At 42.1% G+C, this 13,739-nt stretch overlaps 1 protein-coding gene across 1 annotated transcript in view; it reads left to right on the forward strand.

Annotated features, from left to right (window-relative positions):
- eif2b3 (eukaryotic translation initiation factor 2B, subunit 3 gamma) overlaps window positions 1-13,739 on the forward strand; it is a 41,019-nt gene that overhangs the window by 19,538 nt on the left and 7,742 nt on the right. The window contains exons 6-10 of the mRNA XM_061839197.1: window positions 3,048-3,137; window positions 4,555-4,691; window positions 8,307-8,497; window positions 8,581-8,646; window positions 8,825-8,973. Of these exons, the coding sequence (XP_061695181.1) occupies window positions 3,048-3,137; window positions 4,555-4,691; window positions 8,307-8,497; window positions 8,581-8,646; window positions 8,825-8,973 (633 nt within the window). The remainder of the gene's footprint in view (window positions 1-3,047; window positions 3,138-4,554; window positions 4,692-8,306; window positions 8,498-8,580; window positions 8,647-8,824; window positions 8,974-13,739) is intronic.

A 13,739-nucleotide genomic window follows, 5' to 3' on the forward strand; every position in this document is an offset into this window, starting at 1 on the left:
CATTATGTTACACAGAGAAGGATCTAGCTCAGTTTCCGGATCATCAGTACGCCAGACTATCCTTGTTGCACCAGCAGTGGACCATATGTGGGTTTAAGCTGCTTCAGACATGAGACAAAATGAAATGCATTAGACTATCTCAGCATTAGGGGAATCACAGGCATTTTTATTTTGCAGGCTATAAGCGAATATCCTAAATAAGCTCCTTAGCCATGTTGGCTCAGCCGAGGAAACCTGACTAATGAGGGTATTAGCAGTCATTCTACAACGTCTGACTCACCACGCAGTGCTCCTTACAACTAAACTATACATCATGCCACATGTTTTGCTGTGACTCTCTCCTGCTGAGGATTTTGGAAGAACTTTAGTCGTTGTCATTAGTCCAAGAATTGTGTCATGCTTGCCTGCCGAGGAACAGAATACCTGCATCTTCCCAACAGTAACCTCTGTTGCATTTATTGTGGCCACAAGACGCGGCTGCTTGTGATGAACAGTGAACAGTCCTCAAAATTGTTCATTATTCATGCCGCAGCTAGAATATGTCATAGATTTTTACAGTATGCAGGCGAGTCTGAATTTTAAGTCGTGTGTCTTCAGCATACTATAGTACCATCTTGTGCTGCAACATGGCTTGGCAGCATTGAGTGCTCCTGGAAGAGATACACCGTAATTACAAGAAACAAGAAGAGACACAAAAAGGTCCCCAGTTAAGCTTCAGTTCCAGTTCCAACAGAAGAGTCAACGCATGCCTCTGAGTATTGACACTCTTTTACTATGAATCCGTGCCCTGTGATTGGCTGGCAACCAGTTCAGGGTGTACCTCGCCTCCTGCCTGTTGACAGCTGGGATAGGCTCCAGCACCCCCTGCGACCCTTGTGAGGATAGGGGGCGAAGAAGATGGATGGATAGATGGATACTATGAATCAATGCTGTTGTAACGTGCAGAATTTGTTTTGGCAGTGTCTCATTTAAATAAGCAGGGTCGTCAAAGAAAAAGACATTGCTTGGATGGCAGCATATGTTTGTAGCATTGGTGGTGCCTTCATAAATGTGTAAATTACCCATTGTACTAATATCACCCCATACCATCACAGATGATGGCTTCTGAACTTTGTGTCCATAACAGTCCAGATGTTTTTTTTTTCTTCCTCTATGGCCCAGAGGACACGACGTCCACAATTTCCAAAAACAATTTGAAATGTGGACTCGTTGGACGACAGAACACTTTTCCACTTTGTATCAGTCCATCTTACATGAGCTTGGGCCCAGAGAAGTGAGGGTTGTTGATAAATGGCTTTTGTTTTGCATAGTAGACTTTTAGGTTTCACTTATAGATGTAGCGTCGAACTGTATTTACTGGCATTGGTTTTCTGAAGTGTTCTACGTGGTCATATCGTTGACACATTGTCAGTTTTTGACGCAGTGCCACCTGAGGGATTCAAGGTCACAGGCATTCAGTGTTGCTAATATATTATCTTGTAGTGTATTCAATTAAATATAGGTTGAACAGGATTTGAAAATCATTCTATTCTGTTTTTAATTTCCATTGAACACCACGTACCAACTTCATTGGAATTGGGTTTGTACTCTATTTTTCACTTCTTCAGCAAAAATAGTTGCAGACTTTGTCATAATTAGTAGTAATGCTCAGATCTCGAGACAACCAGTCAAGGGTGTGGATGTGGGCCATCAGTCATTTTCAAGTGTCGCGACACGCCAGAAATTCTTTGGTTCTGTTGTGGAAATGGAAATCAAGGTTTTCGTGTCAAAGCTTCAATGTGAACAGTGAATTGTCGTGTCTGCTTTTCATTTTGTCAAAGCTGCATGATTGTTCTGTGGTAATGAGACACAGTCCTTTCAAATCAATAGCTTCCAACCAAAAAGAATACAAATAACTCACAACACTGTGTGTTGGAAAATGTTTAACGGTGGTCTACATGGTAAAAGTTTGGCGTCGTCTGTTTTAGGGGACAGTGGGGCTTTTTTTTTTCTTTTTTTTTTTACGATCTAATAATTGAATGGGCGGTGAAAGAGGAGTACATGTATGGCATAATGGGGTGAGGGTGGATTTGTTTATTGAACCCTGAAGGATGACTTGGTCTTCTTTGGCTCTCGCTTCATAAATGTCACATGTTTGTGTACAAGCGCCCCCCCCCCACTGCCTCAAGGAAACCTTTACAGTAGCCGACGCAGGACAACACACAGATTTGACACCCCCCCCCCCCCCGCCCCCTTCACTTTGTCCATCTGTAGCTGATATCTTTTGTCATATTGTCGTTACAAAATAGCGCACTTAATTTTGCCCAAGTTAGAATTAGACGTGATTTATTGTTATTATTTATGATTGATTTATTATTTAAAAATTAAGTCTCCACATACAGCAGGGTGGCTCAACTGGAAAGCGTTGGCCTCACAGTTCTGAGATGCCAGGTTCAATCCCGCCCTCGCCTGTGTGGAGTGTGCATGTTTGTCTCTATGTGCCCTGCGATTGGCTGCCAAGTGGTTCAAGGTGTACCCCGCCTCCTGCCCGTTGACAACTGGGATAGGCTCCAGCACTTCCCGTGACCCTTGTGAGGATAAGCAGCTAAGAGAATGGATGGATGGATGCATGGATATGATAAATATAGAACAATCAATCGTGTAATTTGGTTTTGTAAACTTTTTTATGTTGACTCACGTGGTTAAAATACAAAGAAGAAGATAAAGTCTGTCACAAGCCATGATGGTCAGTCAGTGGTTTTGCTGCGATTCAAAATTTAAATCGCTGGTGCGTGTTGACAGTCTCGCAGATGTAACAGCCAATCAATAATGCACGTGAGGTTTCACATACATGAGCTTTCACACACAAAGAAGTGTCAACAAACTAGTTGAGTGATTCAGTGCCACCTCTGCTGGTTGTTGTCAAGTTGTGCACTCTGTTTTCTTTCAAGATGTGATCGAATCAGCCAACAACTCCACAAAATCAACACAATTCTTCACAATTAATTTAGCAAAGAAGTAATTGCGCCCATTTTTCTCTCTTTCGCTCTCTCTTTACCTCCCTCCAGACATCCAAGGATATTCATCAAAACAGGCTTGGTGGACGCTCACCTTTACTGCATGAAAAAAGAAGTGGTGGAATTTCTGATGGACAACAAGTGAGTTCATTCCTTTTTTCAATCAATAAATCAGAAGCATGATTTACCCTCGTGTATTCTTGAATTTCTGTCATGAAGCATTGAAGATGATCAACGTTGGATTTAACTGGCATGCAAGACACTGTCCAGACACACGTGCTCATTCACTGCTTAATCTGGGGCAAATGTTAAAGAGGGTTCCATAGTGTGTGAGGCTTTCAAAGGTCCTGTTCGCAGGATATTCTACTCAGGTGTTAATTTGTTTTACAACGTGTCACAGAGGCAGGCTGTGAGGCCTTTAGCCTCTGAAGTGGAGGGGTGTCACCTGGCCGCCCACAGCTCCACACCAGTGGCTAGACGGCCCCCGAAAGAAGGAGCGATTTGGCCTCACGCTTGGAAATATGCACTCACGAGGTGTCATTATCGAAATAAAATCAACCGCTGTTTTATTTGACTTCACTGTATCGTGTGCGTGTGAATGATGATGATAATGAAATGGTCTTTATTTGTAGCCCTGTTTTTGTGTCAAAGTAATAGGGTTGTTGCTTCTGGATGTTGTTCAAATTCCATAATTGGTCCGACGACAATTCAGTTTAGTGATTTCCAAAGAGAACGTTTTGCTTTCACGTTGGAAATTTAGAAAAATAACAACATCATTTGATAGCTTGTAAGTCTGGGCCGTTTACCAGAAATTGTTAAGCTGCTTGTAGTCACACCAAACATCAGTCAAGGAATTCATCCTTTGACTGCCTGGCCAAAAGACACAAGGGCAGTGAATTTCCGACAGACAAACATTTTTCGCACCAGCTTCGCGAAAGAAAATCTGCCTCTTTAGATTCGCTACCATTCCAAGACTAACCTCTCGTGGCCAAGTAATTTAAATAAAGCAATAATTTGCCAGGTTTTATATCTTTATCTGCAGTCGCTACATATCTCTTGTTATTTGACTGTCTCGGCTCATCTCCTCCTCCCTTCTCTCCAGAAGACACGGACACAGTAACTTGTTTTTCTCCCGTTATTCACATGGAAATTCTAATCTCCCCCTTTAAAAGAAAGTAAGGGAGAAGGTGAAGGGGGTGCAGGGTATTGGAGAAGGAACACTGAGTACAGCAAAGTTCTGTGCCTAGAGGATTAAAAAAAAGGGAAAAAAATCTGATTCATTTCAACCCGCTCATAAAGTTATCACAAGGTCACTGACAGATTTATTCATATCTTCTTTGTAAAAAAAAAAAAAAAAGGTGGCGATGTCAATAAATCTTGCAGCCTTTTAAATTTGCATGTTTATATTAAGGTAATGTTACATTTCAATCATGCTAAGTTAATTTAACTTCAAAGAATCAAACTTTTTCCAAGACTAGAGCTCGTAATTCTAATAATGGTAAAATAGCGGTGTTGTTGTTTTGCTTTATTGCTAATCTAGCGCCCCTCTTGACTGCAGATCCATTTCATCAGTCCGTGGTGACCTAGTGCCGTATTTGATGCGCAAGCAGTTTTCCAAAACACGGACCTGTCCAAAACTTAATGATGACGCCGATGAGCAGAGTCAGAAGAGGAGTGACAGCTCTACAAACAATGGTATTTGTCATGGGCACACGTACATCAGTGTTTGCAATTAATACAACTCCCCTTGCTCTAAATGAACAGTGGACTGAATTGTTTATACTTTATGAACAGATGTTTGAAATTAATTGGCCATACGAAGTCTTGTTTGGGTTTAAAAACATGTTTACAGAACTGATAAAGTTTGTCTTGATACCATATTTGATCACGTAGTGGGTAGGGTTGTTTATTTACTCCAGATCAAAGAAGACCTTTATTAAGGCATGTACCTTGGATTATAGAAATTAAAAAATACACAATACATATGCGAGCTTCTGTTTTTAACATTACAAATGCTGCTGAATTCCAGATAAAGTTCACAGTGTAAAGTATTTCCCCCAGGATTATTACATGGTGAAACTAAAACTAAACTCGTTGAAACCTGGAAATACTGGAGGCAAATTCCTCTTCACATTTGATAGACCTTTCTTGAATGTCGAAACTTATATTTAAGTACCGTAATTCTTGGACTACAGAGAGCACCTGGTTAGCTGGCCAGCGTTAGCGCGGCGCTAGCGTTAACCTCTTTCTGCGTACCGAGGCTTATAACCAGGTGCACTAACGCCAGCGCACAGCGCCACTCAGGCTTACAAACAGCGCGAGTTACTGTCTATGCATGTTTAGCTTCTAGCTACGTTTATAGAGAGATATCTTCATATAAACAGGTAACTTCTGGACTTGTCACATATGCGTACAAAGAGATTTGTATTTACCTTCATGTCATCACCTTCCGGTTGCTTCCGCTGGAACCTCTTCTTCTCTGGTAAAAGCAAGCCACGTGTATCCTTGTTTTTCTGACGAAGGTGATGCATACTGCTATCGAGTGTACTGAAGTGTAATGACAAACTGAATACATAGAGCGGTAGCACAAAAAATGTTTGTGACAGCCATGATTTATTCGGAATGGGTCACTACAGATAAATGTATATGTATATATGTGTGTGTGTGTGTGTGTGTGTGTGTGTGTGTGTGTGTTTCTCAAAAAGTACTATTATTGAGTAATGCAGAGAAACTATTTTGAATTTGAAGCAAGCACTTCAGAAAATACTGTGTTAGAATGAAACTCCCTAGAAAGATGCTATCTTCACACAGTTTAAGGCAGGGGTGTCAAACTCATTTTTCTCACGGGCCACATTGTGGTTGCGGTTTCCCTCAGAGGGCCATTATGACTGTGAAACAATACAAATATTTAACCGTCTCATCGTATTTACATCATCAATTTATGATCTACTTTTGGAATTAGAAATCAAGGGGAATGTGTTTTTCAGCGATTCATGTTTGATTGTATGACAATTTGAAATTTTTGCACAGATTTTTACAAGAATAATTGAAATTGACTCTCTAGATTTGGCTTTGCGGGCCACATAAAATCATGTGGTGGGCCCTATCTGGCCCCTGGGCCTTGAGTTTAACAACTGTGGTTTAAGGTCATCTTGGAGCAGCGTTACAAATTTGTCACCGGTTTTGTAGTCCCTGACTGGTGTTCCCTGCCAGTTTAAAAAAAGAGTTATGGCACTGCTCCACTGCGTAATACAGTTTAATCTGTCTTTGGCAAGTTTCTCAAATCAGGATCTGTTCAGCTAGTACCACCACTTATAACTGTAAACTGCTAGAGCAGAAGTTTGCGCAAAGCCAGGAAAAAGTACACAAAGAGCTACACTGGAACTCTGCATCAGCAAAAGCTTTATTCGGCGGATGCTTTGGAGAGTGATAAAGCTTTGTTATTCTGAGGTTTCAAGCGGAGGAATGTGATGTTCAAGATAGCACTTTGTGCACAGCTGCTCAAAGGGTTTTGATCAGTGGTGGTAGGAGCAGGGCTTCCCCTGTGTGGTTTGGAGATTCTCTTTCCAGATACATACCATGGTATACTTTAAATTGTCCTACATATTGGAGCAGTGTGACAGCCATGAAGCTTCCCTAACTGAACTGCACTTAGAGACAGGAAAAACCCTTTGCCAGGCAGCATTTTTGCAAAGATGGTCCAATGCCGATTGCCGAGCCACAGGCGAGGGAATTATATGCTTACGGAAGCCTACCCCATCAAATGCTTCAGCCCTCATGTTGGTCCAGCCAATACCTTGAATGAAATACAAAAAAAGGTTGGAAGTGACTTTTGGGACACCCTTTACATAGTAAATTTCTTTTTTTTTTCCCCCCTCCAATATGGTCCAATTCAATGTTTTGATTTCTACCATTGCCTATATTTACAGCAAACAAATTAGTCCTGAATTAATTGTGCTGTGTCTTGGTCGCTGCAATAGAGCTCGTGCACCTCCGTCATCACATCACGTCACTGGCCAGAAGTGTCGGTCTAGGAAAGCATTCTTCAATGTTAAGTCGATTGGAGACGGCACGAAAATATGTCTTATAGCACGACGCCCAGAGTTTTGTGCAATATCTTTTAACATTTAGAAGGTGATAATAAACGAATGTACGTGGAAAAATGAGAGACACTTGGTATAGAGGACCCATATTTAATGCTGAAGTCGATGTTTTCGCCGATAAGAAAGTGGACTGTTAACCCACTCCCGCTTGTCTGGTGAGTAAGTCGTCGAGATTTACACAGAAGAGTTGAAAGCGTAGAAAAGGTCTGGAGGCATACAAATACTTCATTGCTGGATCTGGATCAACGGGGACACGGCTCGTGAAGGCGGAAGTGTGTTCGGCTACACGTCAACCTTTGCCGAAATCCATCGATCTTTTCAAATCGTATTCAATACAAATACCAATATTTAAATATATGACCCCTGGTTTTACACAAACTCGCATTCATTAACTATGATTGGGAAAAAAAAGAGAACAAGTGAGTCGGCTCCTCCACAGCGTTTCCCAAGAAGTACTTATAATGCCAAGTTGGCTCATTTGAGATCAATGCATTAAAATAAATAAGTCAATAAGTCGGCTCCTGCGTACACGAAGCGTGTTGCGGCTACACGTTAACTTACGTAAACCTCTGTGTGACCGAAGGTTTATTTTATTTTTTTAAATACTCATTGGACTCATTTGAGAACAACGCATATTAAAAAGGAAAAAAGTGTCGGTTTAGAAAGAGAGGTTTACCGAAGTTTAACGTGTGGCTGCAAAACGCTTCCGTGTACGTTGGAGACGGCTCCGTGTCGTTTTCTTTTGTTTTTTTTAATATGTACTGTTCTCAAATTAGCCAACTTGGCATTATAAATACTTCTTGGGAATTTGAAATTGAGAAGAATAATTCCTACCTGAAATGAAGTGATCACTACACAGTCGTGTGTATTTGGTTGGGCACCATCCATCACGTTTAATTCCCGAAATCCATCAATCTTTTCTGGTCTTTTCAGCTGGTATTCCGTAGAATGATCTCTTTGAATATCTGCCCCGTCTGTTGTAACAACCAACAGCACAACAAGTTTCGGGCATTGTGTATATTCTGCTCCGGTTCAGTGTCCCCCACACTGTAAAGCAGCTCTTTTTGACAGGCAATATGGCGCCGTGAAAATGGTGACGTCACGTGCACAAGCTCTATAGCTACTTCGTTGCTCAAGCTGTTCTATCTAGCAAAATATTTGTCTTGCATTTCAAGTTGAATCACTTATCAGCTGCCTCTCCTCCCAGAGCTTCTCATATCATCACCCGACGATCCTCTCCTCCAGCTGGCCCAGGAGCTCTCATGCTGGAACGACCATCACGGAGACATGAGCGAGGCGTACCACGGCGGAAAGCTCCGCTGCTACGTACACATCATGGACCAGGGCCTCTGCTTCCGCGTCAACACGCTCGCCGCTTACATGGAGGTGAACCGCCTGGTAAGGTGGAGGCGCTCAGATAAAATAAAAATGTCAACTGTTTTTGATAAATCCCACTCCCTTTTTTACTGTGCTTATGCAAGGTTCCCAAGCTTTTGTTTGAAGAACCGGCAGTCCACCCATCTGCCGTCATTTCAGAGAGATGTCAGGTCTGTGTCAGTGGTTGTTTCAACCTTTTGTCTCGTGTTTCCGGGTCAATTGGGGTTGTACTAATTTTCCTCAGATGATCAGATCATCTCAGAACTTATAGTAGACTTTGATAAAAATCACACGTCTGTGTGGGTGTAAATGACTGAGTAATGTCTCTGTCTACTGTCATCTGCTCAGATGGGATCTGACAGCATGATTGGGGCCCAGTGTCAGATTGCGGATAAGACTTCAATAAAGAGGTCCACCATCGGAAGCTCCACCACTATTAAGGAGAAGGTCAGGGTGACGAACTCCATCATCATGCAAGGGGTTACCATCGAAGAGGGGTGAGAACACACACAAACAGATTCTCATTTTTGATTTTGAAGCCAGCATGTTATACACATTAAGAAGGAATTCTGCCTTCGAGACAAGTTTTTGGTTTAGGTCTGAATTTTAACCTCAATAGCTGTGCAAGATTCACTTGATGCACTTATTTTGCTTAATAATGATTTCAGTTTATTCCTCTTGCCAAAACACAGTGAACACCCAAAATGTCTAATTAGTTGGCTGTTATTTTCCACATGTGGCATTTTGGGTCCCTGTAACAACCACTCCCACTGTTTTAAGTCAACTTAATACAAGCATAAATGGATACCAGGAATATGGTTGATAGCTTTGAGGAAAGTGTCGAGTAGGGCTATGTTTGAATCAGCGGTGATTTGAAATGACTTGCAAATTTGTTTGAAAAAAACAAAAACAAATCCTGAATCATAAATTCTGCTTCGAAGCAAAATGAATCAAAGAATAACATAATACGTACGTGGAGCCGCATACCTACAGTGATTACAGTCGCCACCGTTTCGACTTACTGGGCATGCGCAGTTGAACAGTAGCTGCTATCGTTGATGACATGGATCGGCTAGCTGCCTTCCCCAAGACAACAAACTCCACAATTAATCGAACAATTGCGGTACCTGAGGAGCATCGCGGATGTTCATGGGAGAATGCGACCACAGCAGATGAATTGGATAAGACAGCTGGCTTGATGCTCTTACCCAGCAGCTAAGATAACGAGCTTGCTTCCAAGCCAGCCAGTGGGGATTTACACATTTTACGGCACCGAGACAGCAAGGGATCTCGGTTAAAGTAAGCCATTTTAAACTAAAAAGAAGCATTTTTAGAAACATGCGCCAGCCACAATGGATCTTTTCTGTGGTTGTGACAAAATTTGTGACCCAGAAAAAACTGTGACCACGACATAACCACAAGGGTGTGGATAATTTTCAAATAAAATTGCCTTTTTGTTGGACCATGACATCTTTATTTTGCAATAGTACAAAAAGAAACGATTCTATTTTATCTTATCATTCCTGACTGTCAGTCGGAAGAGAGCATGGCCATCATATTTAAATATTTTATTTTTCTAACATTACCTCTTTTTCCACAATGATATTTTGAGCTACTACCAAATACTAATGGCATGACATGACATGACTTCTCCTTTTTCTGGCATTTAATAAATAAAAATAATTTTAGTCATGTTAAGTGACATAAAATGGGACAAGTTTACTCTGATTTAATGTCTGACAGTGAGGGGCGGGGGGGAGTATCCTTTTATTTAATGAATGTAAACTTCAGGTTTCAACTGTAGCCGACCATTCAATGTTAAGAATGAACTGTTTTGAATTTGAATACGGACAAATGGTGTCTGCCGGTGTGTGTGTGTGTGTGTGTGTGTGTGTGGTGTGTGTGTGTGTGTGGTGTGTGTGTGTGTGTGTGTGTGTGTGTGTGTGTGTGTGTGCGCGCGCGTGTGTTTTAAGTCAGATGCTTTGTAAATGGGAGGTGTCACAGGTTTTGTTTTCCACGCTCCGCGGGGTTGAACAAGGCGCGCTGGGCCCACAATGTGCCCATTGGTGTGCGACCAGCCAAAGGGCAGCTCCAAACAAACTCCAAGCCGCTGAAGTGAAGCACACAACATCCCAATATCTCATTTGACCGCTAATTTACTCGGCCACACCAGGATTCCCACTGCTTATGGAATTTGGAGAACACTATGAACCCTTGTTATTATTCCACACAGTAAAATCCTGCGCTATTTAGGAAATGAGGGAGTAGAAGTTTCCCAAGCACATGTGAAAAACACATTGGGGTTTGAGAGTTTTTTTCTGTAATTCCACGCATAGATATCAAAGTAGAGTATTCTGTATATTCCTACATTTTATCGTGAAGATTCATGCATTCAGAAATGAGGTAAAATGTCATATTACATTTTTTTTTCAATATAGTTTTTTATACACCAGCTTTATTTTTCTCAAAATATTATACCTTTTCTCATGTAACGTTACAACTTTATTTTCATAACATTTACACTGATTGCAACTTTGTCACGTTACAACGTCTTCATCCAAAAATCATTCCTTTTTTTCTTGCACCATTACAACTTTGCTCCCATATTTTTTCTTTTTTTTTTCTTCTTAATATACTATCATGTTACACCAGTTTTTGGTAACATTAGAACTTTATTTTCATACCATTTATGCTTGTCATTTTTCAACTTTATCGTTGCAACATTCTAATGTTTTCTTCATGAGTTCTTTATTCACACATCATTACACAATTTTGCAATATTTTTTAATTTTCACTAGTACTCATTGTTCACTGAAAGAATTTCAGAAAAGGCCTGTATATTGGGACTTTTTTTATTTTCTTATTATACCTTTCTTCATGGAACATTGACTTTTCTTAATTAGCATTTTAAAAATGTTTTTAGTAAATTTAACTGTTTGGCTCATCACCTTTTTTTTTTTTCCCCCAAAATGAAATGGGCTCTTTTTCTGCCTCACAAAGTTTCAGTTTAGTAGTTTTTGCATAATCTCAATTGGGAGCAACCAAGCACAACAAAAACTTCCTTTGCCAAGGTAATGAGTGAATCAAATCGCACAGGGCTCATCTGTGATGCCGCAGATATTTCACTGTCGTCATCATGACGCCCAGTCACTCATTCGTGCGGCTGCAACAAGAAAGCGCTTGTATCGAAAGAAGCAGAAACTACAGTACTGTAGAATTTTAACGCAGATTAATCAGATCTCCGGTCCGGCGGAAAGCCATTGAAATTGGCCCGAGTCTGGATCTTTAATGAAACTATTCAAAGGGTCCACTTATTTTCATCCTCTCTTCTCTCCACCGAAGCCTCAACGCTGTCACCCTTCCGTCCCGCTGTCTCCCCGCAGCACTTCTTAAAAACCTCTCAAGGACCCCAGCCAGCTAGCGTGGGGACCCTCATCGTGGCCACATAGGCGCACGCACAAAGGCATGAAAGAACGAGAGAGCGAAAGGGAGATGGCAAAAGGAGGCAAAGCAAGCTCGACTTCAGGGAGAAAATTGCAATTCTTTCCTTTCTTTCATTGGGCACATAAGAAGGGAGGAGAAAGAGGGAAAGAAAGAGCCAGTATGAGCGGATTAGCAGACCCTGGCCATGTCGGCGAAACCCCTCGCATTTCTGGTTTCTTTGTTTGGAGCTGACCAGAGCTTGTTGACAAAGCGCTGCGTGTTTGGCAAGGGGGATAGTAGGGGTCAACTTTACAGGGGGGGGGGGGGGGGGGGGGAACAGGAGGTGGGGGTTGCCGTCTGTGTGTGTATGTGTGTGTGAGAATGAGTGAGAGGATGATGGGGTGGTCATGGCAAGGAGGAGCCCTGGTGTTAGTAATTAGTGGTGTTTCAGCTTTGAAACTTCTTTGGTGGTCTCTCGCTCTCCCACTCTTGCTAATGTTACAAAACTGGGATTCTTGTAATCTCCCATCACCAACTAACACCGCCACCTCCGTGGCAGTCACTTAAACACACAGACATGCACACACGCACACGCACACACACACACGCACACCGTCTTCCACTCTTTCCTGGCTTAACCACCTGAATAAAACGAGGCCAATACAAACCTGTCTGTTTTGGAGCTACAGAAGGCCAAGTGTGTGTGCGTCACTGCCTGGGCAAGACCAACATGTGTTCACCACTGGTCTCCCCAAGCTACTGAAGCACGCACACACATTTCACACACACATACACAGCCTCCATGTTCAGCCAACACAAGACCGTCTGTGTGTCCTCTCCAAAAAATTCTATGCCAATGGTTGGGGTGAAGGTGAGAAGGCACGGGGGGTTAGCAGCACGAGCTCAGGTGGGAGCGACGGACGCCGCGATGTCCTCAAACATGCCGACGCGTGTGCCCAGCGTTGTTGTTCTTTAATATAAATGCTAATGTGTAGTTATTGGGATGTATGAGATTGAACCTTTCGGAGCAGGTGGACGGTGCGAACAGGCCAAACATTTCGCTCACGTCCGGTGTGGTACGACATCAGTGGTGGAGGCGGGTGGAAAACTGTGGTCGCACTGGGCTGCTCCCAGTATGAATGCTTCTAGCTGTGTGCGTGGGCACGCGTACACACGTTTTTGAGGAATTAATGAGATCAAATCTTCTGCAGCCTTTCAAACAGTATAGTGGGAAAATCGTGTTTTTCTTACATTACTGAAACCACCTTAGTAGTTAGGAGTACTTTTTAACTCGTCTGTAATTAGTACCCGCAATCAATCCCTCACAATGAACAAAATTCTTAAAACAGTTGGTGTAACTTCTATTTATGGGCATTATAATCAATTAATTACATTGGTGCTTTGACATACGACTGCCCCAACTTCCAAGTTTTTCAATACACAGGCCAAAATTTATTTTTGACTTGCCAGCAAAAACTTGAAACTCAAGCACTGTATGGGCAGTAAACTTGGGAGGAAGAGTGAAACCTCAGGGAGAAGAGATAGTGAAGGTAGACGACTTCTAATACTTGGGGTCAACAATACAGAGCAATGGTGAGTGTGGTAAGGAAGTAAAGAAACGGGTCCAAGCGGGATGGAACAGTTGGGGGAAGGTGTCTGGTGTTCTATGTGACGCAAGAGTCTCTGCAAGGATGAAGGGCAAAGTCTGTAAAACAGTGGTGAGGCCAGCCATGATGTACGGTTTAGAGACTGTTGCTCTGAAGAAACAACAGGAAGCAGAACTTGAGGTAGCAGAAATGAAGATGTTGAGGTTCTCGCTTGGAGTGAGCAGGTTGGATAG

This window comes from Syngnathoides biaculeatus, chromosome 13 (assembly GCF_019802595.1).
Source record: "Syngnathoides biaculeatus isolate LvHL_M chromosome 13, ASM1980259v1, whole genome shotgun sequence".
Taxonomy (NCBI): domain Eukaryota; kingdom Metazoa; phylum Chordata; class Actinopteri; order Syngnathiformes; family Syngnathidae; genus Syngnathoides; species Syngnathoides biaculeatus.